This window comes from Barbatula barbatula (genome assembly GCF_947034865.1).
Source record: "Barbatula barbatula genome assembly, chromosome: 14".
In the NCBI taxonomy this organism is placed as follows: domain Eukaryota; kingdom Metazoa; phylum Chordata; class Actinopteri; order Cypriniformes; family Nemacheilidae; genus Barbatula; species Barbatula barbatula.
The window spans coordinates 21099201-21124824 of record NC_136777.1 but is presented as its reverse complement, the minus strand read 5'-3'; the positions used below and the strand labels follow the sequence as shown (position 1 = coordinate 21124824).

Below are 25624 nucleotides of genomic sequence, written 5' to 3'. Positions count from 1 at the left end.
TATACTTTTTTGTTTAAAAGGAATTTAGAGGTATTATTTGGAGGAATTATGGATAAATAATAAAACCTTATAATAAAACGTAATTTCTGCATATTACATATACTGTATGTATCGTATGTGTAGCTAATTTGAGTTTATACTGCAGTTAATGTTTTTCCTATTTCTTAAGATTTCAAAAGAAATATGTAAGGAGGACTTTATGAACTAGATAGCATTCATTTCTTGGATTTGTTTTCATTCGTTTTAAATGGGTCACGCACAGTACTGCTCCAATCCACAGGGTGGCAGTAATTTACCAACAAACTATATGAACTTGCTTAAAATACAACAGAAGTGGGACACTACTTTGTAGTTTATTAACTTGTAAGGTGTAGTCGTGTTTTGTTAATTGTAATGAAGTAGTTAGTTACAGCAAGGTTATCGTAAAGCCCGTGTAGAGTAAGTATCAGAATGACAGAAGTGTGCAAAGAGGAGTTTGGTGTTGCAGCAGGTCTGGGACCGGTGGAGAAATGGACCCTGAGCTCAGACAGCGTCCGTGTGGAAATCCTCTCTTTGGGCTGTGTTATAAAATCCATCGCAACAGCAGATCGCAGCGGTCAAAGTGCGGATATAGTGTTAGGATACGATGACTTAGAAGGCAAGTTCTGCCATTGGCTTTCAACTTTAATGTCTTAATCACAAATGTAAATATTTTGTTTTTATGACTTTGATGATTGTTTTATGATGAGGTTCTTGTCTTCTCTCTGCCAATGACGTGACTTGATATGTTTCTGGACACTACAAAGATTCAACGGAGATCGAGTGACCTAAGACGCGCACTTGATGTGGTTCATCTAGTTTCATCAATTATTACAAAAAACCTCCAATCCAGAGCTAATAAAAATAAACAGTTCCTCCATAACCATTACTTATTATAAAACCTTATTGTAAACCAGTTGTTTTACTCGTTCCTATAACACAACTACAATTATACATAACTCTGTAACAATTAAATGTAAAAATTATAATATATAAATGCTTCTAAGCACTCATTTTTATACCATCAACAATGAGGTCTTTTCATAGGAAGCATACACATAATCATAATAAACCCATATGGCGAGTTTCACAGACTAAAATAAATGTTTCAACCCTCTTAACTAAAAATAACTTGCCCTCATATCTTAAAATATGTCTCAAGATGCACACCAGTGATGTTTTTTCTAAGGCATTTGTATAAAAGTGCTTTGAATATCCTAATTTAACCAAGGTCTGGTCTGGTCCTGGCTTAAGCCGCTGTGAAACCAGACAATAGATGAAATCTGTGGCCGCACACTATTTAAAGCTGTAACATTATTTATAACTATAAATAATATTCACTTCAGGTTATATCTCAAACCCACGCTACTTTGGTGCTGTAGTTGGCCGGGTGGCTAACAGGATAGCCAAGGGCCGGTTTGTGATCAATGGGAAGGAATCCAAACTGGCTATAAACAATGGACCCAATGCTCTACATGGTGGGCTACGGGGCTTTAACAAGGTAAAAACAGCACTTTTTTGGAACAGAACCTTTTGTTCTTTATATATATATATATATATATATATATATATATATATGTATGTATAGACACAAACTTTAACTTTGTGGTAGGCATTTTAGTTTGTGGGTTTGTGTGTTTTATAGGCAGTGTGGATGGCAGAGGCCGTGAAAAGTGGAGTGAAACTGAGTCACACTAGTCCAGATGGTGATGAGGGATACCCTGGAAACTTAAGCGTGTCTGTTACCTACAGATTGGAGAAAAACACACTGAGTGTGTTGTACCACGCACAGACTGACCAAACTACACCGGTCAACCTTACTAACCATTCTTACTTCAACCTAGCTGGACAGGTAACACCACACATACTGTACATGACGTATACAGTATGGAACAGCTAAAATCCCAGACAGACAGATCATATACTGCCTATATTCTTGAATATGAATGGCGTTTAACCATAATCACATATTTTCATTTGTCCCTTTTCCTCAGGGGACACCAGACATTTACGACCATGAGGTAACCATCTCAGCAGTATCTTACCTGCCTGTAGATGACACAATGATCCCCACAGGTAGTGTTACTGAAATCAAGCCTTACTGTCAAAAAGTCCTACAAGTATTTAAATGTTATAACCATATTCCTTTACTAACTCTGAGCATATTTGCAAATACAAGATAACAAATTACAAGCCAATGTAACAGCCCGTGTCTTGGTTTGGATTGTCCATTTAGGAGAATGTGTATATGTTTCAAACATCTGTATGATTTCGGAACTGGTTGAAACGGTCTACATCTTGGTCTCCATTTACAGGAGAAATAAAACCTGTGGAGGACACATTGTTTGACCTGAGGAAGCCTGTCCTTCTAGGCAGCAGACTACAAGAGCTTCCTGGTCCTGGCTTTGACCACAACTTCTGTCTGTGCTCACCAGGTGAAACACAGCTGGACCGAAAATGTGCAAGGTAACGTGTATAACGTTAGAATATATCTAGCTGATGGTGTACGGTTGACTCCTCATGTGTCGTAATACTTCTCTGTTCCTTGCTTTCCATAGAGTGGTGCATCCTGGGACAGGACGTGTTCTGGAAGTAAGCACTACTCAACCTGGGGTTCAGTTCTACACGTCCAACTTCCTGGATGGGACAATAAAGGGAAAAGGTGAAGCGACTTACCCCAAACACAGTGCATTCTGTTTGGAGACCCAAAACTGGCCAGATGCTGTTAACCAGGTAATGTAAATAAACAAACAGTTGTGTTCAAAATAATAGCAGTGTGTTTAAAAAAAGTGAGCAAAGCTCAAAATCTGTTTAATAACTTTTATTTCAATACACACATGTATTGGGAACAATGCACGTTCTATTTTAAATCAAAAGACGAAGAAAAAAGTATCACATTTGTTATTACTGTTAGGCTGTTCAAAAAAAATAGCAGTGTCTGCATTTTTGTTTACAAAGTCAAACATTTACTGTATGAAATGAAAATGCTTGAAGATTTAGCGTTCTAATATATTAGCAAACTAATATTTAGTTGTATAGCCACGGTTTCGGAGACCTGCTTCACATGTGTGCTGCACTACAGACCACAATTCCTCTGCATTTCTTGGTTTTGCCCCAAAACAGTGTTTTTGATGTCACCCTACACATTTTCTATTGGATTAAGGTCTGGAGATTGGGATGGCCACTTCATAACGTTAATCTTGTTGGTCTGGAACCAAGATGCTGCTCGCTTACTGCCCTGTTTGGGGTCGTTGTCTTGTTGTAACACCCATTTCAAGGGCATTTCCTCTTCGGCATAAGGCAACACGACCTCTTTAAGCATTTTAATGTACTCAAACTGATCCATGATCCCCAGAATCTGATACATTTATGTTTATTTTGGTTATTCTTTGATCCATTCCAATGGAAGTTTTCCATTTTCTTCCACGTCTTTCTGGTTCCACGTCTCTAATTGAGGTCCACACTGCTATTATTTTTAACACGCCCATTTCAATTGATGATTCAATTACACAGAATTAGCAGCATGCAAGTCATGACTGTTGGTTTTCTATTACTCTACTAGTAAAGACTATATTTGCCATATAGACATATCATTTCTACCAAAAGCAGTGATTGATCTGGGTAGTGATGTTGGACTGCTATTATTTTGAACATAACTGTACATTACAATTAATGTAAAGTGCGTCTACTAGAATAAAAATGAACAAAACTTTTTTAATGAATGACATGACTCTCCTCTTACCCCTCAAGTCTCATTTTCCTGATGTTCTGCTGAGACCGGGAGAGCAGTACACACACAGCACACACTTCACATTCTCAATAATCTGAAGTCACATGAGGCTGCAGTTTACTTCTTTACATCTATAAACAGTGTATTATCAATCATAAATCCGTAACATAGTTATTTCGTTGGCATAAATATTTGTATTGAAGTGACTGCAACAACAGACTGCTCACTTTTCACAACTGAGGCCAATTATTACCAATAAATAATTGATACCAATCAAATAATTGCAAAGTAAATATGATTATGAAATACTTGTTTCAAAGTGTTTGAACGAAAAATATATTAAAGCAAATAAAACAAATATCAGTTGTAAAATAATTGTACTGTGTTTGTATTAAGTAAACAAAGATCATTCATTTTCAACAAAGGTCCACGTTTCATTGTCAGAACAGTATATGAATCAAAACACTTTTAATTTGATTTGACGCATACAGACATGTAGACATAAATACCCCACGATTTACGTTCAAGATTCATGCTTTCAGTGTTTAAATAATTGCAATATTGTATTATTTTACTAAAAAAAACAGTCCAATATGGACTCAGGTTTTAACGGCTGTTTGTGTAAAGTCACACAACACCAAACAAGTTTCAGGCGATTCTATGATTCATCAAGCTTTTGATTTGTTTGTACTGCGATTAAGGCGTTTTTGGCAAACGTCCCACTTTCATTGAATCATGTGTGTATTTGGTAATTGTGAAAATATGATGTGTTAATGGGATGTTACAATGTGTGTTACTGTGTTGAGATGAGTGACACAATAGTGTGAATGATGCGGGACCCTCGAGGGCAGCTGATCAGATCCATGCTGGGGTTTTTGATCTTCTCCTCTAAGAGCTGATCCAACTCCCAGCGAAGCTCTTTCACCAGCTCTGCCACCTACACAAACAATACAAACAACCCAGAATGAATACTAGACGTAGACGACAAGAACAAAGTTTGTCTGTCTGTATGATTTTGATATATGTAACTTGGGGCAATTTGAGGATGCACAGTACTGAGCCGATTTGTTAAACAAATTATTGTGAATTTGAAAGTGCTTAAGGGCTCTAGATGTGCCTTTTATCATTTACATTAAGTGTCTGTGTTTAAAAGAGCGCTTTAACTTACAAGATACTGCACAATATGTGCGGTGTAAGCTGCCTATAATTTTGTGTTATTAAATCAACTTTTTAAAGATGAGTTAAAGCACATTTGTTTACATTGTGAGATGCAGTGTGCTTCATTTACACATTTAGACAAATGCAAGAGGTAGTTTTCACAGTACACAAACTATACACTCATCAAAAAGTAGTAGTGGTATATTAATATGTTATTTTGAACATAGAGTCTGTTTTACCTCATGAGACGCGGCAGCGAATCTGATCCAGCCATCGTCCAGAGAGATGGTAAACTGCCCACGTTGCAGCTCCACGTTGACCTGACCCCCACCGAGCAGCACCATGGGATACACGCACACCATGCTACAGTCACGGATGAACACTCGACTGGTTTTCACTTTCTCATGGTACACTAGGTACGGGCTGTCATAGTGCCTCACCTACACGGATTAAAACATCAGATATTTGTGTACAAGGAATGTACAAAAATACGAAAAATCTTCATAGTTCATTCATTTTCATAATTAGTATGTAAAATAGAATTACAGTAAAGTTGATGGATGAGGGGTGTATGTGGACGGCTCCGTCATTCTTGGTCATAAAACGCAGTTCCTCTGCTTTAGGCTGCATCTTCATAGCGCCCTTACTAGTGAGCTTATACTTCCCCTGAGGAGATCTTACCTAAACACACAACAACTTATTAAACACTTTCATATTGCACAACTAGTGCACTTGTTCCAGAGATTTGAGGCACTGACCTGCACTACATTAGGATACAGGGCTGCACACAACATGGCTGACATCAGCTTTGTGTTATCAGAGTTCAAGTTTGCCTTTAGGAAAGAAAAGAACATTAGTTTAAGAAACAGCAGTGTCCATGGGTTTTTGTCAGCACCATTAAAAACATTATATTTTCTGAATATATGAATGCAGTGTTACCTCATATCCTGTGGCCTCCAGTACGCCATCACTGCCTTTCGAGCTCATTTTCTCAATGACTCTGGCCTTCAGGCCATCCTTCACAAAGCCGATATCAGACAGCAGCTCTGCAAACTGCCTCTTAAGACAAGCTATTTCCTGAGAGATCACATACATCATCAATGTTATCCCAAAATGACTGACATCCACAGACAGCCAATCAGAGAGCAGTCTCACCTGTAAGCCCCGGATGGAGAGGAAGTTCTCTCTGCAATACTGATAGCCGGCATTTGAGCTGCTCTGTGTGGCATTACACCAACCCTGAACAAAACACACATGACAAATAGCACATTTAAGCACACTGTCCTTCCAAAACCTCAGATGTCCAAATTTGCTGTTTTCAGGAAATGGAAAAACACTTTTAAAGGGGTCATATTGGATTGCTAAAACTGACATTTAGTCTGTATTTGGTGCAATACAGTGTTTACGTAAAAATAAACTACATTTATTTTCACCTAGCGTGCATTACTGTTGCTCCTCTGTTCCCCGCCTTTCCGAAACGCCTCGATTTTTAACAAAGCTCATCGTTGTGAAAAGCGCTGTGTGCAATGATTGGCCGAACATCTCAAGCATGTCGTGGAAATGTAACGCCATTACCATATTCAGAACATCAGCCTTGAAAGCATATTGACAGCTGGTAAAGTCACCGGTACCGTGCGAGTTCAAGCCCGAATATGATCCAGAAGTGGATTGATCAACTTTGCCATCACGACTTTGCCAGCGGAGCGTAACTGATCGGTTCGGTAAGGTTTCGTTAAAAAAAAAAAGAAACCTCTTGAGCAGCCCGCTGTGTCAACTCAACACGACAAAATCAATAAAACATTTTGGGGACATGGATTCAGCCTCGTAAATATAAAACCATTTCTGCATTTGTGATCGTAGGACCGGCAAAAAGTTTACGTTTGAATAGTCAGTTGCAAATTCTTTTGTAATGAAAACACACAGGTCTTCATGACATGGCAGCAGCAACAACAACACTACAGCGGGAATAGACACGCCTTCTTTCTTTGGGTCTACATTTAGGGCGGTGTTTTTCAACGCTTCTCACGAACTGACGTAGAAACGTGGGGGCGTGTTTAAACGTGGTGTTTGAGGCAGGTTTGGATGAGCCTCCGATTTTAAATAAAAAAAACTCGTTTGGTTTGAGACTTTAATTTTTGCTATTTTACGTACAAGTTATAACACGCCAAAGATACAGGAAACATGAAATGGCATCGTATTGCTCCTTTAATTGATCGAATTCTGCACAAAGCACGTTTGAATATTTATCATTGGCAAGATATTTGCAAAACCTAGTGACAAACATAAAGGGTTATGAATAATAATGATTTGTGAATATATCGAGATACAAGGTTTCAGAAGGAAAAAGTAACCACTTAGTTTATTGCAACAGAATTCTTTTGCTAAAATGATTTATCAATGGAAATCTGCTCAGTTTAGAGTACTTTTTGTATTGTTAACTGAGCAAATAAATTACACAGCGTGGCAAATTCTTGTTTTGCACAACCTTTTCATAACTCATAACTTATACAATTCTGTGCTGCTAGATTTTGTGGTAATATTCATTTTTATGTAGCATCAATGTTTTAGTGTAAATTTAGCTCATGTAAATTAAGAGCTTATATCATTAATTACGGTATATATTTTTAAAATAGTTTTCCAGTTCTAGACAGTTCTAGACAATTCTAGACATTGCACCAGGAAGGTGAGATGAAGCGATGAAGGCCGACTTTGTCTGGAACTTGGTTTTTGAGGACAGTATTAGTCATAAAAGACAAAAACGATCAAATGTACACTTCTGAGGTTTTGGACGACTCATTTTTAATAACGGTTATATTAAACTGTTGTTTTGAGCTATGCTAGTACCTTGTCATTTCTGCATTCGAGAAATAAAAGCCAAATGATTAAATGTGTGAAAATATTTGTTTTTTATAAGCACTGTCGATGGAATTTTTTTTAATGTGATTTTTGTATGCATGATTGTGGGGAGGAAGGCGGGACGAGAGCCGTGACGCGGGGCCGGTGGCGTGAGTGATAAGTGCAAGCAGCTGTGCGCGCACCGGTCCCGCGTCACGGCTCTCGTCCCGCCTTCCTCACCACAATGATAAACTTAAAAAAGAAACTTTGCGAAACACAAAATAAATTGATCCATTGAGTTATCCATATACATCAAGGATCACTACATTTATCTGAGCTCGTACTGACCTTGTATGCCTGCACCAAGGCTAGATGATCACTGTTACCCAAAGCAAAACTCAGCTTCCTCTCATTAGCTTCCTCTCTTTTATCCCAGGGAGATACCTGTGAGTGTGTGAATCTCTATTAACAAAACACTACGATAAAAGTATCAGCTTCTTGTTTCAACAGAGAGTCTTATGACTTACGAATGGGCTCTTAAAGGCCAGGCTGGCCGCGATGGTGAGGGCAGGGTCCAGACAGCGGAAGATGGCTCCCAGAAGCATGAGTTTACCGATGCGGACGTCTACAGGCAGACAGGCCAAATGCCATCCGAGCGGCGTCAAAGTCTCCTTCTCCGTCAGAGCTCCGAGAGCACACAGTCGCTGTTTAGCCGCTTCCAGACTATCATTTGCAGGTGGCTCGATAAGCTGAGAGAAGACCGAGTCTAAAGGACGTTCTGCAAACACCTCCAGCACCTTAACCCTGAGGAAAAAGCCAGTTTTGCAGCAGTTTTTTTTAATAGCTGCTTTTATTCACCAAGAACTATCTTGACTCTTCACGATCTGAGCTCTTTAATCGGTTTTCGGTTCACCTCAGACACAGCTGCTCTAGAGGAACTCTCTGGATCTCAGGAAGCTGCTGTTGTGTAAGGTGATGTGTGAAGCGATGACTGGTGAAGAGATGGATGCAGACGCCCGACGCCACGCGACCAGCTCTGCCTTTCCTCTGAAGAGCGTTAGCGCGAGACTCCCACACCTCCTCCAGACTCTCCATACTGCGACTGGCATCATACCTGACACACAATCATACACCCGATATGCAATTGTGTATGTAATACAGTGGTATACACTTTTTTCTTGGTTTTACTAAACAACAATGTGATGTGTATAGGCTCTCAAACCTTTTCTCCTTCATCCTGCCTGAGTCTATGACATATACCACGTCATCAATGGTGACGGAGGTTTCAGCAATGTTGGTGGAGATGATGATTTTGGTCACACCCTCAGGTGGGCGGGTAAAGACCGCCTGCTGCTCCTCATTGGACAGGGAGGAGTGTAGAGGATAAACGACACACCTGAAAATGGAGGTAAGGTAATGACAGTTTACAACACAGTTGTGACAAACACAGATGAACTTAAAATCCTTTAGGACAGTTTTCCCAAAAACAAAATGACAGTTTACTCCAGTGATAAGTTTAAAGGCACGGTACAGTTAAAAACATCAACATCACCTGTTAGTTCTTCTGTTATTAAACATCCTGTTAGACTGCAGCTGTTCATATAACTGCTTGATTTCAGACAGTCCAGGCAGAAAGACGAGAACAGCGCCTGCGATCCACCAACAACATACACAGAAAAAATATTTTTGAACATTTCTTTGATATTTAAATAACGGTTGAAATTTCTCCAGACATATGAAGTACCACATGAAATTGGAGTTTGTTGTACCTGGTGGGTAGCCATGGCCTCCATCTACGATCCATTCTAGCAGATTCTCAACCAGGTCCAAGTTAATTTTGTCAAGATCCATAGCAGCCAACGTTCTCAGCACGGACTTTGAGTAATCTTAAAAAGAGATGTCCATTAACACAGTTGCTTACTCAAGTCAAATATACAGCATCAATTGTGGAAGCTTTCCACTCTTTATCATCACTTTAGACTAAAAGATAGACAAGAAGGGAAAAAATGAATTCACAATGAAATGACATAATCAAACTTATTTCAGCGTTCTTACTGGAATATCGGACTGTGAGCTCCGGCAGACTAAGCATTTGGTCTGGTACGGAGTCTTTGACCAAATCTTTTTTTATGAAGTTGGTAATGCACCAGCCACCATCATCGTAAAGATCTTCCACATGAGTCTGCGCTCTCCCAGTCCTGCCACTTTGACCGGGTGGATTGTTCTTCTTTGTGGAACGCCGGTATGGACTATCATCCTCAATGACATACCTTCACAACATGTAAACATTCTCTACTGTAATAAAACTTGTATCGGTGTGTAACGACACAAAACAATCACAGACTATCAGTATAAAAACATGTACCTGCTCTTAGCAAGGGCGTCTTCAAGAAAGAACTGCTCCACTGGAAACGTACGTCCTTCAAACAGGAAGTTCAGTTGTTACAAACAAATAGAAAACGTACAAAAGATCAATATTTTTGGTGACGGATCATAAATAATAAACCAAAGGATTTTTAGAAGGAAACACTAGTCACTGGAAGTCACCAAAAATAGTGTTATGGTCTTTAGGTTTGATTCTTTATAAATAAAAGCTCGTGATTTCATTCAACAGAAAAATCGACTTGCAGTTGCTATGCACTTTCAATTTGGCTAAATACATAAACAAATTCAGAAGAATTGGATAATAGAAAAATTTAACAGTAAAAGATATTAGCATGTAAAGATTACATCGTGATTTGGGAAGTACCGCTTAGTTGCATTAGTGAATAAGACACGGGGCATCTGTATGAGTCTGTGTCAGTGAGAGGAGATGAGTTTACCTGGTATGTGGATGCTGGGGCAGTTGTTGAAGTATTGTGAGAAGAGCTCTGCGTTCAGCGTGGCACTCATGAGAATGACTTTCAGATCAGACCGTTTCACAATCAGATCCTTCAGAACCAGCAACAGAAAGTCACTGTAGGACAGGATTGGATTCATGTTACCTTCGGATTCATGATCAAAAATGGTGCTGTTGTTTCAATGTCAGCATTTTACAAACCTCTCTTCTGTTCGCTCGTGAACCTCATCCACGATCACGTGACTGACTCCACCGAGCTCAGCATCGCCTTCTAACATCCGCAAGAGGACACCGGTGGTGCAGAACAGCAGTCTGGTACATGAAGACTGTCCACAAAAACATTCAGTAACTGGATGATGTAGTTTAGTGGTAAAGCTTGGGAATAAAGGCCCATTTTAAGTAACTTGTAGATAAATACTTGAGCCAGTATTTGCGTCAAATATTTTCCAAGTAAATGTCAATGGTGGATAAATGTAATAAATAAAAGTGTTACCCTGACAGTCTCCAGACGGATCTGGTAGCCTGTAGAGTGACCCAGGGCTTCTGCTCGCTCTTGGGCCACCCGAGTGGCCACAGTGATGGCGGAGATTCGCCGTGGCTGAGTGCAAATAATGTTGGTGACTCCATCCGGCCTTCCAGTCTGGAGGAAACGATCCAGGATAAACTGGGGAATCTGAGTTGTCTTTCCACACCTGTGTTATCAAGGTATGTTCACTTGTCATGTAAATAAATTGTGGTGCAAAAGGTTTGAAATAGAAATCCTGCAGGTCATCTCTCTTACCCGGTCATTCCACTGATAACGAGAACCTGACTTTTATCCAAACACTTCAGAATGTCCTCTCTCTTCAGCCATACTGGTAACTTCTGCCTCTGCTCCTGCATAGACGTGTACCGCCTGGAGGACTGAGAGAAAGACATTTTAAGAAATGAACTGAGACATTTCAGACTGTTAAAGGCTCAAAATGTGATTGATGGGAGTTGTCCTTCTATGGATTCAAATGTTGTTGGAAACATTTAGCATAATGCGTGAACGAAATATAAAACACGGTGGTTTTTGGATACTTTAAATGCAAAAATCGTACATATTTTGCTTTTAATAGCACAAACCTGTTATATGGACTCACAAGACGAATCGTTTCACTAAACATGCAGAGAGCAAACTTTTAAGGGCTATATTTGTCAACTTAAAGCTTGACAGCCCAAGTCTTTAACTTTCATTATATGGAAGAGAGAAAAACATACTTTTTAAATGTCCACCCTTCTAATGTTACAGAAGTCGTGCAGGATTGGATATTGTAGAATTACATGAAGGGATTTCATTTTTGCATTTGATAGTTTTATCCAAAAAAGATAACATTTATTCCTATATGTAGCCTGTGCATTCTTTGGGAATCAAAACCAGAACCAAATCCAATCCAATGAAAATTCTGTCATTATTTATTCACCCCTTCGCCATTTCAAACCTGTATGACTTTCTTTCTTCTGCAGAACACAAAAGAAGATATTTTGAAGAAACTAGTAACCAAACAGCACTTGCCCTCATTCACTTCCACTGTATACACACAAAACCAATGCAAGTGAATGGGGGCCAGTTGACAACATTCTTCAAAATATCTTCTTTTGTGTTCTCTGGAACTTACATAAATAAACTACAGCATCCTGCTCCCACTAGTAAAAAATATATAAAAAATGATATCTGGTGTCAGAATAATTTGAGACATACAGTATGTTATGCAAAGAAGAGATGTTGTTTGAATGAGGGATGTGATGTTTCTGTTTTTGATGGCATATAAATCAAAAAAATGACCCACACAAATAAAACATTTATTATAAACACTGCAACTTATAAAAAAATATGAATAGTAATTTTAAGTGACAGATGTGTTACCTGTTTCTTCTTAAACTCCCTGCAGAGTTTCTTGTTCTCTTGCTGTATTTGCTCAGCTTTGACCCCAGTCTTCTTCACCATCCTCTTCCTCAGGTTAACATAGCTCTCAGTTTCCACTGGGATACTTTCCTCTTCGTCTTCATCATCCTCCCCTTCCTGCTCATCGTAGATATTCTCTCTCAAGAGGGCTGCATCTAATTTCGTACAAATTATAGTTGAAATATTATAATGTATAATTTAAAAGGAAGTATCTTGATCCTACACTCTTTATCCAATCCCTTACCTTCCTTTTGTTTCGATCTGAAATGTGTGCTTTCTATAGTGACGGTTGACTGATCTCTGTTTGCCGTATGGGTCACAGTGATGCTGTCCAAGACATTCTTACTGCGGACCCTCGCTGGAGCGGCAGTGGGAGGAGCCAGCACTGGAGGTGGAGCGCTGTACTTGTGATGAGTAACTGACATCAGCTCTCTGACAGGTCCATCCTCCTCCAGGCTGGAGATGAGGGTGTAGACCACCGGCTCACCCTCCTGTGCCGCATTTATGGACTGCTCGAAAAGATACTCAGTCACGCTGAGGCGACCCGCGCCTGAGAGCTTTTCATCAGTGGTACTGAAGGCAACAAGTGGTGGTTGAAAGGGGTACAAGGTGCCTGTCTGGAACCGAATCTCCAGCTGGTAAACGGGAGGATCTACGCTGTTAAATCCCGGTCTACCCGGTCCAGAAAAATCTCTGGAGGTGCTGGATTCAGTCTGACGTTGGTGCTTAAACTTGCACCGGTTTCCGAACTTACAACCTGCACCTTTCAAGTAAAACCTACAAATCTGATTGGACCTCGACTGCTGTTTATGATTGCTGGAGTCTGAAATCTTCTTCCGCCGTTCTTCCAGCCAAATCAAATCGAGATTAATAGTCCAAACACGACTGCTGATGCGCTCGGAGAAGCGCTCCCCATAGATGGCGGTCAAAGCCAGTGCCTCTTCTTGTCGCAAAGCTACACACTCGTCCTCTGATGGACGGTCAGATGTCTGAAGGCTCAGGGCACTAGACCCGAAGCGTTCTGTGAACATTTGGGAGAGGAGGAGCTCTAATGTCGCTCCAACGTCACCAGGCCCACTTTCTTTTCCAGTTCCAGCCTCCAAAGCTTGTCTACTGCGCTCGCGGTCAAAACCATACCTGCAACATAAAATATTAAATGATGCATCAAATCAATCTTCAAAGTACATCCGGACCAGTGTTATGTTTCACTACATTTATTTCAATGTTTATATATATATTTCCAGGTGTGCAGGTGCAAGTAGATGCTTGCATTAGCAATTGTCTGTACCTGCAAAGAGTGCCCAGAGCAAACAGGGAGATCACTGGCTCCGGTTTAGTCTTCTTCTCCTCGTCTGAGTCCTCCATCCGCTCATATTCCTCAGCACATTTAACTCCATCATCCTGAGTCGACCAGAACTGACCTTCCTCACGATGGTCCAGCTCATCATACTCCTCCTCCTCTTCGTCCTCTTCCTCCCCTACTTCATAATCAGAGCCGCTACATGACAAGATTACATTATTGAAGAATACATGCATCTTCATGTCTTTACTCGTGTGTTCCCTCAGTGACTCATAACTTCTGTGTTTATAATACAAAATATCAGAAACTATCAGGTGTTAGAAAGGCAACCTCACCTTGCGTGATACTCTGGGTTTTGAAGTTCCCGCAGCAGTTCTTTGACCTGTAGCCTGTTCTCAGATGTCATGTGAATCTTCTGTAGAGGCAGTTGCCCTTGTTCTGGTCTGAATCTCTCTCTCTTCGGTGGCTCCTCCTGTTTTCTGGGAGGCCCTTGAGCTCTTCCTCTCCCTCTGAGACCACCACGGCCAGCTCCTGAACCTCTGAATGAGATGGGTTTAAGTGACCGCCTCGGTCCCAGATCCAGGCTGAAGTCATCTCCATCATCCCAGTCTCCAGTGGCAGTCTTCCTGCCACTACCACCACCACCGCCACCGCCACCACCTCTACCACCGCCACCTCTGGGTTTATTAAAGCGTCCTCCACCCCGGTTGGGTTTAGTCGCCCTCCTGCCACTCATCACTTCAGCTCCGTTTCAATGTATCTTCTATCAAAGGAAATATACACTTTCACAAACCAGTTATCATGAAAAGCACGAGCTCCTCTTAATTGTAAATCTGACATTTTAACTATTTAACGTATACATCGTAATGTCCAAGACAGCAAACATATTCACCCAATGCGTAGACATACACGAGTTCAGTAAGCGCGGCAGCAGATGTAGCCTACTGTAAGTTATCATATAGAGCCGATTCTGCACATTGTTCAGATAGCTATAAGCTGTATCTTAACTCAGTACATTCGGGCATAATTAAAACAATGTAAGAACACTCACCGATCATATCTGACGCATCGCCGGTATAACATGTGAGTCATATGATTGAGTTTCGATTCCGCGAAATGAAAACTGCAGCAATCACTTAAAGGCGGAAACCGCTAATGTGTCAAAATAAAAGGCCACTCTGGACCAAAATAAAAGCTCTTTCGTTTTTCATTTATTTGATCGCTCTTTTATAGTTTATAATATTCGTGAGCAAAACGTTTTGTTTGTTTTATTCAGATGATATAAATACGTGAATAATTAAACGTGCAAATAAACAAATATGTTACTTTCTTACATACTCGATAGTCATTTAATCTGCAGTTTATACGCCTATTTATATCCGTACAAATATTCTTAAATATTTGACTGAAACTAAAATATCATATTTATGAGTAGGACTGATATACATTTTGAGTTTTTATAGTTCCTTAAAAATATATTATATTCTAACAGCTACAAAGGAGATTCTTAACATTTCGGTTTTAAGCCACATGTTTGTTGTTTATGGTGTTTGCCTGCCCGGTACACCCGATACACCAGCTTTACAGTTAAAAGATCACTGTTCAGGTGTTCCACATTCTTTAGTTTTGATAGATGATGTAACTCTTCAAGAAGCCAGATAGGGGAGCTGTGTGAATGCTGTCTGTGTCTGGCCGAAGCAAATGGATTTATGAAAGATTAGTAAGTGGGAAAAGCTCATAGGAACAGTAAAGGCCGGCAGTATTGTTTTGGATTCAATTGCAAAAGATACAATTCATGTGGACATGAATACATTTACATATAGTCATTTATTGACGCTTTTATCCAAAGCGACTTACAACGAGTTCGGGGAGCAATATGTGATATGTCATTAAAGAGCAACGGTACATTAGGTACTATTGTACTATTAGGTACTATTGAGTAGAGCATCTTCATTTGTAATGCACAAACAAACAACAACAATAACAAAACCTACACAGGTTGCACACACTGTTGCTCTCAAGTGTACTTCATTTATCAGGCCACACCTAACCAGCAAAGTGGTCCTTTGCTATATACTGCCCACGCACACATCAACATTTAGGCTATACAGTAAAGTACAGTCATTTTTTACCCTGTTTACACTTCAGATTGGATGGACGCGACATAAATCATCTTAATATATGATTGTGGTGAAGTACAAGTACTAGGAGACGGATGGACTGTCTGAGTTGAATGATGACTAGAACTAGAACAAACTGGAAGTTGGCCATATTCTCATTCATTTGAGTAGTTTGTTCTATCACTGCAAGTCTTTGTTTTAAGCTATGTTTCTTTTTAATGCCTTGCGGATACCCTTCCTGCTTTCCTCTGTTTTTATACTGATAGACCGTAACCTTTCGGGTTTCTTTCATTTATATTTGGTGTTTTCCTGACACAGGGCTGAACTTTGAAGAAAGGGGTCAAAGGGTGGGTGGGCTTAGTCATTTCTGTGTACTTTAGTGTAAACAATTAGTGGATACACACAGTAATGACTACCGTGTTTTGTTCAACTTTGGGCCCGAGGGCAGAAGAATGCTAACAAAATGTTTAACTAAACTGTTATTGAATGATGCCTCTTTTGGTGGAGCTTCTTTGAAACTGTGGCTTCTCAAGCTGCAAACCTCCAATGCTCAAATTTCCTATCGTGCTACACTTTAAGCATCGTTTTTGTATATACAAGTTATTCACTAACCGCTGCTTTCATGTAGGACGATGTCTCTTTAATCAACATTTCACGTATAGCAGTTATTTCAGTCAAGTGTCTGTTGAATTCCAGCAAAGTCAAACCTCAGGAGTGATCCCTCAACAGCATGCAAATGGTCTAACACATAGTATAGAATATAAATGTTAATAAGTGGTCTCTTTTTCCAGAGTTACAAACAATTAACATGAACTATTTTAATAAGAGTGACAACCACACAGTGCACCTGTAATGCTGTTGCCCAAAATACGAAACTTGCATGTATTCTTGATCTAAGTGCAGATTAAAGTCTTTAATAAATCAAAACTTGAACGAGAATCCACGACATAAAATAACAAACAGGAAACCATGACAAAGCAACTCATATTCAATTGAATAATGTGCACCTGACACATGAAACTTCCGTGTGTGTGTGTGTGTGTGTGTATATAGTGCTAGAAAATAGTATTAGAAAATAGAATAAGTATGTCCCAAATCATAGTATGTTGAAATGAGTATCAAAGTACCCGGATGTTCTTAGACGTCATGGCGTATAGGACACCTGTAGGGCATCAGTCTCTCGTGCAGGTTCGAACCCTGTTCTGAGCAGCTTGGAGTTGGTATGCCTGCATGTCAAAATTAAATGTTTTTTACCTTTATCGCTTCATTTCTGCATGCATGTCTGTATTTATTATTTCGTTATTCGTGCACTTTATTTATACACTTTATTAAGTCATTTCTCGTCGTCCATAGAAAATTAAGCTCTGATGTAATACACGTATGATGGCTGATGTAATTGATGTAAGGAAGGATGAGATATAATTTGATACATTTAATTCACTGTAAAGAAAATGAATACAGTTTTAATAAAAATGCACAGCGAAATGACAAAATTCCACTCGGGTCCTAAATTGCTCTCCTGAAATCAAAGTACATCCCTATGAATGAATGCAGACTCTACACACACAGTATCCTCTATAAAAGCAAATATGCCTGAGATGGTCTCTTACACTGTTTGTCAATCTCCCAAATGTGGAGGGAAGCTTTGAGAGAAGCTATAGGTGGATGATATCATGGAACCTGGAGGAGGAGTACATATCAAATGCACCCCGATAATATGAAAAGAAAAAGAATGGTGACATAACTGTAGGTTGGCATAGACTAAAAGGCTTTTGCTCCATCTGTGACTCAACCTCCAATTAAATTACTGATGCCCCGCTTGTTGCAAACTGGAAACTTCTTGATGGATACACACTGGCTGTCATTCAAGATGAGCGCAGATCCGCCCACAGACTGCTGGGTTTTCTGGGACACCAAGCTCTCCGGGTGCGGGACAGGCCGGCTTGTAAGAGACAGTGTGACAAGGGCCGATGTACGACATACAAGCCCAGTAAATTATGGTAAAGGATGGTACTGTAGAGTCCAATAATAAAAAAACAAACACATTATACTGAAATACAAATGAGCACAGGCAATTCAGAGTCTTGTTTATTCTTATTACTAGTGTCCCAACATGCTGACGAACAGATTTTTCACTGCTTCTGGCTGCATTGCGTGTAATGTTCCAATAAGACAAGATTGACGACTGAGTACTGTCAAAGAGGAATGGTGGTTGGACAAAGTCCCGTGCGATTGGGAAATGACTTCGAGGCATTTATCATTTGACATTTCTGAGAACACTGAGCGTTGCATTCTCAGCATATTATTGTGCATGCAGCCATGCACTTCAAAAATAATAAATATGCAGTTGTTACCTTTGAGGTGAACTGTGTCTGTTCTGCGAAATGTGGCACCAAAGAGATAAGAACCGTTTTAACAGGTTTCCCGACAAACGATTGCACTTGTCCTCCGTTAGTGAGATAAACAGGTGTTCCAACCTTCACCAAACCAACGCCATTGAATGAGTTAACGTTGAGATGCTCACTTGTTATAAAGAATGAAGACGTAAATCAATGAACCTGTTATAGGGGTATGTTTTATATATGCACTGGAGAAAATGTCCGAAAATGTTGAATAAACTATTTAAAATATAGTTTTTAACATGTTTTATTGTTTAATTGTGGTAGTTATATAAAAAGCGAATTTAATAATAATTGTCAATGTTAGTTAATGTCAATACAAATTGTTCCTGTTAATTTATTGTGCATAACCTAAAATGTTTTTATTAAAGTCCCGCTGCATTCGATAGTGTTATCACTTAAATCTCCTCTTTCAGCATATGTGAAAGTTTTTTCCTGTTCTTCACGCCTTAAAACGACTTGAATGTAACTCTATAACCTCGCTTTATTTAGTATACGCGGATTTATGAATATGCAAATGAGTCCACGCATTCATTCAATCGCGTGAGCTCAGACTATCGTTTATAGAGATGCCTCATTTGATCTTGCTTCATCTGATCTTCAAATATTGTCATATTGAAAATCACATTACATTTATGCATTTGGCAGACGCTTTTATCCAGAGCGACTTACATTGCATTGCACTGAACATTTTTTCTAAGGATACGCAATCCTCTGGTACGGAACCGTGCACGGCCTTGGCATTGCTAGTGCATGATCTAACCACCGAGCTACAGAAAAGCTTGTAAATACATAACTAAATAATTAAAAACCTCACATTTCTCACTTAAGTCATATTTTGTTATACCTAAACCTTTCCTTTTAAGTAGATAAAGTCATAAAAATGACATTTAAAAATGCATTTATTTAAATCAAAGTTTTATGTGCAGCCCACTTTAGGTTACCCCAATTTGATATCGTAGCTATTTCTGTTTATCATATTAAAGCCATGTTAATATTACAACATGATTTGCTTGAATTGGAAATGCAGACTTTAACCGTGAATCAATTGGAAATGTGCGTATGTGGTTTGGGTGTGTTCATGTGGAAATGACTTTCATTATTTGGGGGGCTTATTTCTCAGCCAATTGTGTGATACTCTTGGTAGGTGGTGTTTTGGACTCTTCAAGAAGGAGGAAGTCCCATGGCCTGAATTGGCAGTCGCTCCCATTTTCCTGCGCTTTGTTTTCTTATACACTATATAGATCAGAAATCTCTGAATCAACGGATCCAAAAATGAAATCTTTGTAGTTGGGGAAAGAGTGGAAGTCTGGTTTTCGTAAGGAGTCTGGTTCTCTGTCCATGGGAAGGAAGAGGCACACAAAGCCTTAAGGAGGGAGGGGATTGTTATGGTTGAGATGCAAGCTTTTGCCCCCCCCAGGAGGGTGAAGTCAGAGCTTGTGTCAGCATTCTAAACAGTGGCATTGCCGAGACAGACCGCTGAAAAAAGACTCCAGGGAACACAGAGGAAGAGAAGCCTCTCATCGCTAAACTGCTTTGCTTGTTTTCCATCATTTCTTCCACTGTTTTTTTCCGCTTGTCATTGGTTCCAGAATAAATAATGATGAGGCATGCGTTTGTCCTTTATGGGGGGCAGATTCTTTCATTTACTCCTGCATGACTTTCTTTCTTCTGCAGAACACACAAGAATATATTTTGAAGAATGTTGAGATGCAAATGACATTGAGTTCGATTACATGGACACAAAACCACTCGAAATATCTTCTTTTGTGCTCCACTGAAGATGACATGAGGAGGGTTACAAAATTGATGATTTTTAGGCTTCTCTTCAACACTTCCCACAAAACGTTTCGCATAGTTGACGAGGTTACTGTAGTAATACACTGTTATAAAAACTATAAGTAATTTAAAAAGATTTACAGGCACATGTGTGTTAAAATGATGTAACGTTTTAAAGGATATCATGAATAAAACAGTATTACATCCTTTGAATAATGTATTTTCTTCTACCCTAAAGGTTCTCAGTAGGGATGAGCGAGTACAGCATTATCTGTATCTGTATCTGTATCTGTTAACCATATGAATTATCTGTATCCGTATCTGTACTCGGACTGGGCGGGGCCTAACCTGGAAGTGGGCGGGGTTTAACCCGGAAGTGGCCGGGTTGTCTTGAAAGGGGCGGGGCTTTAACCAGTATGTTATTTTTAATCATGCAATTGCTAGCAGACGTTAATAAAAATTAGATGACCAGCGGAGGGAGGGAGAGAGTGTGTGTAGCTAATTAATTTGAAATATTATAGTTTTATACGTGAAGTCAAAAAACTGGTTAGTCAGCAGACGGTTAAAAAAAGAAAAAAAAATCTCAGACAGGCAGAGACGCAACGCTAGTCGCGTTCTACCAAGCACCACGTCTGAACAAACCCCACGTTTACCAGAACTCTACTGGTTAATAAGTACTGCAGAAAAAACGAAATAAAAAACAAACCTGAAGCTGAAGAAACCCTAAACGTTAACGGAAAAGACCCGCGAACCTGAGTGACTGAGGGAGAGACAGAGAGAGAAAGAGAGAGAAAGAGAGCTGTTCTGTGTGTGAGTGAGTGAGCAAATCTGTATGTGTAAGGGAGGGGCGCTGTGACTAGCCTATCACAGAACGCAGACACAGTCAGCTACCCAATGAGGATTTTTATTCCATCCGAGCACAGATATTGACTCGTATTACTCGTATAATACTTGTACTCGGCAAATATGCTTTATCCGTACCGGATACTCGTTTCAGCCGAGTATCCGGCTCAACTCTAGTTCTCAGCGTGTATCATTAGCTCAGTGAACATTATGTGGTGTTAATGGTAGGCCAACAGATGTGTTGGAGGTCTTTGCTGCCACATTTTGTGTTTGCTCAAACGTGTCCACCTGTGCAAAGACCGGGAAACTGTGTGAAGCAACCTCCATATGTGTCCATTTGCCTGTGGAAGCTGGTGGGGATGTGCGTCACGTTCCAAACAGAAATAACAAGGGCAATAACAAATAAATGAGAAAGGCGGTTGTATTAGGCAAAAGTCCAACAGACATTTTAGTACAAAAGTGACTCCACGTGGACGAGAAGGTTTGGTGTGTCTGTGTGCCTACGGGTTAGCCGAGGACACTGTTTTTTATTGTGTTTTACCTGAATGTTAGTTGACTCAAAGTCTGAAAACAATAAGTGAAGATTTTTTTATAGGGGGCATTTACAGAAATGCATTGACAGTACAGACTTTATGGGTTACCATTATTTTTTTCTAGTCATGGTATTACGTTGATACTAAAGTGTTTTTTAACATACATTAGATATTATTTACTAGGTCTTTTTTATAACAAGTTTAAACTATTCATGTTCTGTGTTGTACCCTTTTTTTTTTTGTATTTTTTTGTTTTTCCCCTGTAAAGCTGCTTTGGAAAAATGCAAATTGTCAAAAGTGCTATATAAATAAAATTGAATTGAATTGAATACTACGCCCCAGAGTATATTTATTTGGTCGGTCTTCGTGTACAATAAGCAGAGAGAGCCCACTTGGATCTTGTAAACAAAAGCAACAACACACGATGTAAACACCATAAACAAACAAACACTGTCAAGACACTGCAATTTTACAGTTTTATTTTACAGATATGGTAAAAATGTCAAATGTCAGAGTGGGTGGGTGCAGATAGTCATGAAAATATGTATGCGAATGTATTTTTGGGAAATCTTTCTGTTATCCTTCACATTTTTCTACAAAAATATGTCAAAGAAATAGACTTACCACTATTAAATGTAATGAAAATAAAAACATGATTTCTTTTGGAATATTACAGTGTAGTAATCATCAAAGGAGACAGCATTTCTACTGAATGAACACAAAGAGATCAGCAATGGAATTTATATGCTTTAATAAGATATCAGTGCAGAGATACAACTTCGTATTCGGTACAATTTCCAATACAGTAATGTCAACAATATTCATAACAACAATAATAATGTCAATATAAATCTAGAATGTTAAAATATGTACGTACTTGGTTAACGTGACTAAAACATCTGTCATTTTAATAGAGCACGCGCTGTCAAAATAAACCGCTTGTTTAATGAATCAGCACCCTAATGTTGTCCTTAAAGTTGTAGAAAAAATTAAAATAAGGTCGAAGTTAGGACAGGCTCATTTGAATTTCAAATGTCTTTTTGTCTAGAAGGGTATGAGACTGGTGAATGAAAAGCTGCAATCTGCACACACTCAGAAGCTCTCAGATCAAAACCAACATCACGGCTGCACAGTGAGAGAGGGCCGCTGAACTAAAGAGTTTTTGTGAGACTTTTACTTTGGCATTGATTTCTGAAAAAAATTCAATACATACATATAAAGCATGGCTGTTTATGTGCGACATTGCTAAAGGGGCCGGGCCCATCGGCACCTACATTTATTTGTGTTAAGGCACCTTTGCCACTCGTTTTAATGTGAGATTATTGCCCTCATTAGGTATTGATCAAATAATAAATAAGGGACTGTAATGCACCGACTTTACTTTTCTTACTCTAGATGTCATTTCTAAAAGAAAACACATCAAATCTGTCATGTACTTTATTTATTTCAATTAAAATATTTCTGGAAAATATGCATAACTCTATGTATACCTAACCACCCCAAACAACCATCTTCCCCCCCCCCGAGAGATTCATATTTCTCAAGATGAGAGAGATCTGCATCGGTGGACAGACTGAACAATTACAATCTCTCCGTCTGTCACTCACCTCTTATACATCTGTTATCGCTCTACATGTATTGTCTATATACTAGAGTTGTGTCTACTGTAACTGTCTATCATGGTTTCAGATAGACTGTCCTGAAAATGTAAATATATTTCCATGATCTAGTTTTAGATCTCTTCCTTGTCTGTGACATTTGGAGAGCTTAGTGTTAATGGAACAGGTCTAAGCTCACTATGACATAAGAACTCAAATTCACTTTTGTAATGGAACTTCATTTAAATACTAAACAGTCTGCTTAGCTGAATAAGGCACATGCTAAACGTTTATGAACAACATAAAGGATCTGTCTGCACGTGTCATATTTAGTTATAAAATTATATACATTTTGCATAAAATAAATTTGATGAATCTTTTATCATCGGGATACTTTGCACTAAATTTTCAATGTTTTCAGGTCAAACGGGAAACATTTTCCTAAATGTTCTCATTGCTATGATTGTTTTGAATTGCTATAATTCTCAGTGTTCATTATTATTGAATTGTTGTTACTGCAATTCAACAACGGCTGTACTTACTATAAAAGTGCCACCACAATATATAGACAAACCATCATTTTCTTCTATGATCTATTTTTACAGGGTTATTTAAAGGCAATATGTACTGAGCATCTTGGGATATTTTTGTGGGTTTTGGGGGTGATTGTCATTCACATTTCTATATTTAGCAATTCTTACTTTTGGTTTTGGGGTGAAGAATGGCCCATGTGTGTATTTGACAGGTTTCGCGACTTCATACCCCATCCTAAATAAGCTTTGCTCAGTTGTGCATGCTCACAAACTGTCGGTGAGCATCTCACACGGCTAATCCACCACGAATGAACATCTCCAGTCTGCAAACAAAACTGTCTCTTTGTACCTTAAATTGTATTTAATCTTTGTCACGTGCCACTCTGTTTCCACCAGGGGTTCAAATTGAACAGAGGAGGCATGAGGATGTGTTTGGTCGTGTGTGTGTGAATGTGTGTCTAAGCATAACAGAACATCAGATCTAAACATCTGTCTTTATATTACTATGCCAAACTAGGATTCAAATAATATAAGCATATTAAAACGGAATGATTCAACTTTAAAGACAACCTCAGAGTAGACGTTAAAACTCAATTACAACGAAGACAGTTAATGCTATAATGTAAGCGTGAGTAAAACTGCATGACGCATGTAGCTATGTATGTAACTGCATATGCTACATAAGGTGTCTAAAAAAAGAGTCGGGGAAACGTTTTACTCCAATCCTAACTTTCAAATCAAATTGTACTGGCCTGCCAATAAACATAGTATTCATTTGCATATTTGCAAATAAATGCCACCGTGAACGACCACAGGACACGAGCACTACAAACTGTTTTTTACTATAAGGACTCCGATTCACATCTACTTAATAGACAAGACAAAGTACCAGGACAAATAAGCGCTACAACACGTAACTTTATCATCAAAGTATAGAAATCTATAGTAGAAATCTTAAGATTAAAGCTTTGCTTTAAATATGTATGTGTACAGCTACTTGTATTTAGAGTGGTCTTCAGAATAAGGCAATAAACCGACACAAAAATGAAGCCACTAAATGAACAAAAAAAGGCACAAAAATCATTCCAACATGAGCATTGAAAGTGGTCAGTGACGAAAAGGCTTAATGTGTCAGAGGTAGGAAAGTTAGAGCAAACTGAAGAAATTACAGTAGATAGATTTACTTTTGTGTTTTTTTCATTGAACGATAGCGAGAAAGACCAAATGAGAATTTACCGAAGCTGGCCAAAGTCACAACGCAACAGTTAAACTCCTCCAAAAATACTTATGTCATTCAGACACTTTCTTTTAACTAAAAAAATAGTACATGTATATAATTTATGACGATGTAGACAATAAAAATAGACTCAAAGCTACAGTTGCCGTCTATACAGACTCTGAGAGACTGTGTATAAGAGTAAATGTGCTAAGCTGGGATGGTTACTATCAGCTTGACGATAGCGAGATAAGCTTAAGAAAGACTGACTGCATTTCTGTTCACTTTACAGACTGCTTAAGGTGGCCTGGTCTAATGCCTTCAGTAGGTCACGACCCTGGAGCAAATGAAGACTTCCTTGCAAGGGGACATTGACCTCGCAGTCATAACGTGTCAGTTCAGGCAGAGAGTAGGTCCCGAAGGAAGGCCCGATCAGACGACTCGCGATTCCTGCAAACACAACCAATTCTGAGAATCAGTATCAACAATGGCATACGTGTGCTGATGAGAAATGCAGATATGTTTGTCTGTTGTTTCAACGGTATGAGCTCACCGTCCATTTTTGAAGAAGTCTGTAAGTTGAAGTCTCTGTATGTGGAGCATTGCTCTCGATAGCATTTCGTTGCGTTCTGTCCGGCCTGATTACCTGGATATTGTGTCTTCCTGTGCTGGTGGTCCATGCCTCCACTATGGGTCATGCCTTTGTCTAAGTAAAAAATATTTTAAATGATTATTTAATGTTAAATAACTAAAATGATACACTTGCCGTGTAATAAGTGGAATAATGTACAGACAG

At 39.1% G+C, this 25624-nt stretch overlaps 3 protein-coding genes across 3 annotated transcripts in view; 1 reads left to right on the top strand and 2 right to left on the bottom strand.

Moving 5' to 3' along the window:
• Nucleotides 1–294: 294 nt before the first annotated feature.
• galm (galactose mutarotase) lies at nucleotides 295–4526 on the top strand. Its single transcript, XM_079473234.1, has 7 exons — nucleotides 295–637; nucleotides 1365–1519; nucleotides 1664–1870; nucleotides 2013–2094; nucleotides 2334–2484; nucleotides 2577–2751; nucleotides 3769–4526. The coding sequence occupies exons 1-7, from the start codon at nucleotides 451–453 to the stop codon at nucleotides 3844–3846; spliced, it is 1035 nt and encodes a 344-aa protein (XP_079329360.1). The 5' UTR covers nucleotides 295–450; the 3' UTR covers nucleotides 3847–4526.
• dhx57 (DEAH (Asp-Glu-Ala-Asp/His) box polypeptide 57) lies at nucleotides 3868–14970 on the bottom strand. Its single transcript, XM_079473233.1, has 23 exons — nucleotides 14859–14970; nucleotides 14143–14570; nucleotides 13796–14005; nucleotides 12752–13644; nucleotides 12469–12662; nucleotides 11362–11483; nucleotides 11074–11272; nucleotides 10782–10906; nucleotides 10564–10697; nucleotides 10107–10161; nucleotides 9797–10011; nucleotides 9511–9627; nucleotides 9294–9390; nucleotides 8964–9137; nucleotides 8655–8855; nucleotides 8269–8545; nucleotides 8090–8185; nucleotides 6062–6145; nucleotides 5846–5983; nucleotides 5665–5739; nucleotides 5453–5587; nucleotides 5146–5346; nucleotides 3868–4685 (listed from the first exon to the last, which is right to left on the bottom strand). The coding sequence occupies exons 2-23, from the start codon at nucleotides 14541–14543 to the stop codon at nucleotides 4542–4544; spliced, it is 4287 nt and encodes a 1428-aa protein (XP_079329359.1). The 5' UTR covers nucleotides 14544–14570; nucleotides 14859–14970; the 3' UTR covers nucleotides 3868–4541.
• Nucleotides 14971–22216: 7246 nt separating this feature from the next.
• Nucleotides 22217–25624, bottom strand: part of epas1b (endothelial PAS domain protein 1b) — a 55751-nt gene continuing 52343 nt past the window's right edge. Inside the window, exons 15-16 of the mRNA XM_079473357.1 lie at nucleotides 25382–25534; nucleotides 22217–25278 (exon numbers count right to left, since the gene is read on the bottom strand). Of these exons, the coding sequence (XP_079329483.1) occupies nucleotides 25115–25278; nucleotides 25382–25534 (317 nt within the window). The 3' untranslated portion in view covers nucleotides 22217–25114. The remainder of the gene's footprint in view (nucleotides 25279–25381; nucleotides 25535–25624) is intronic.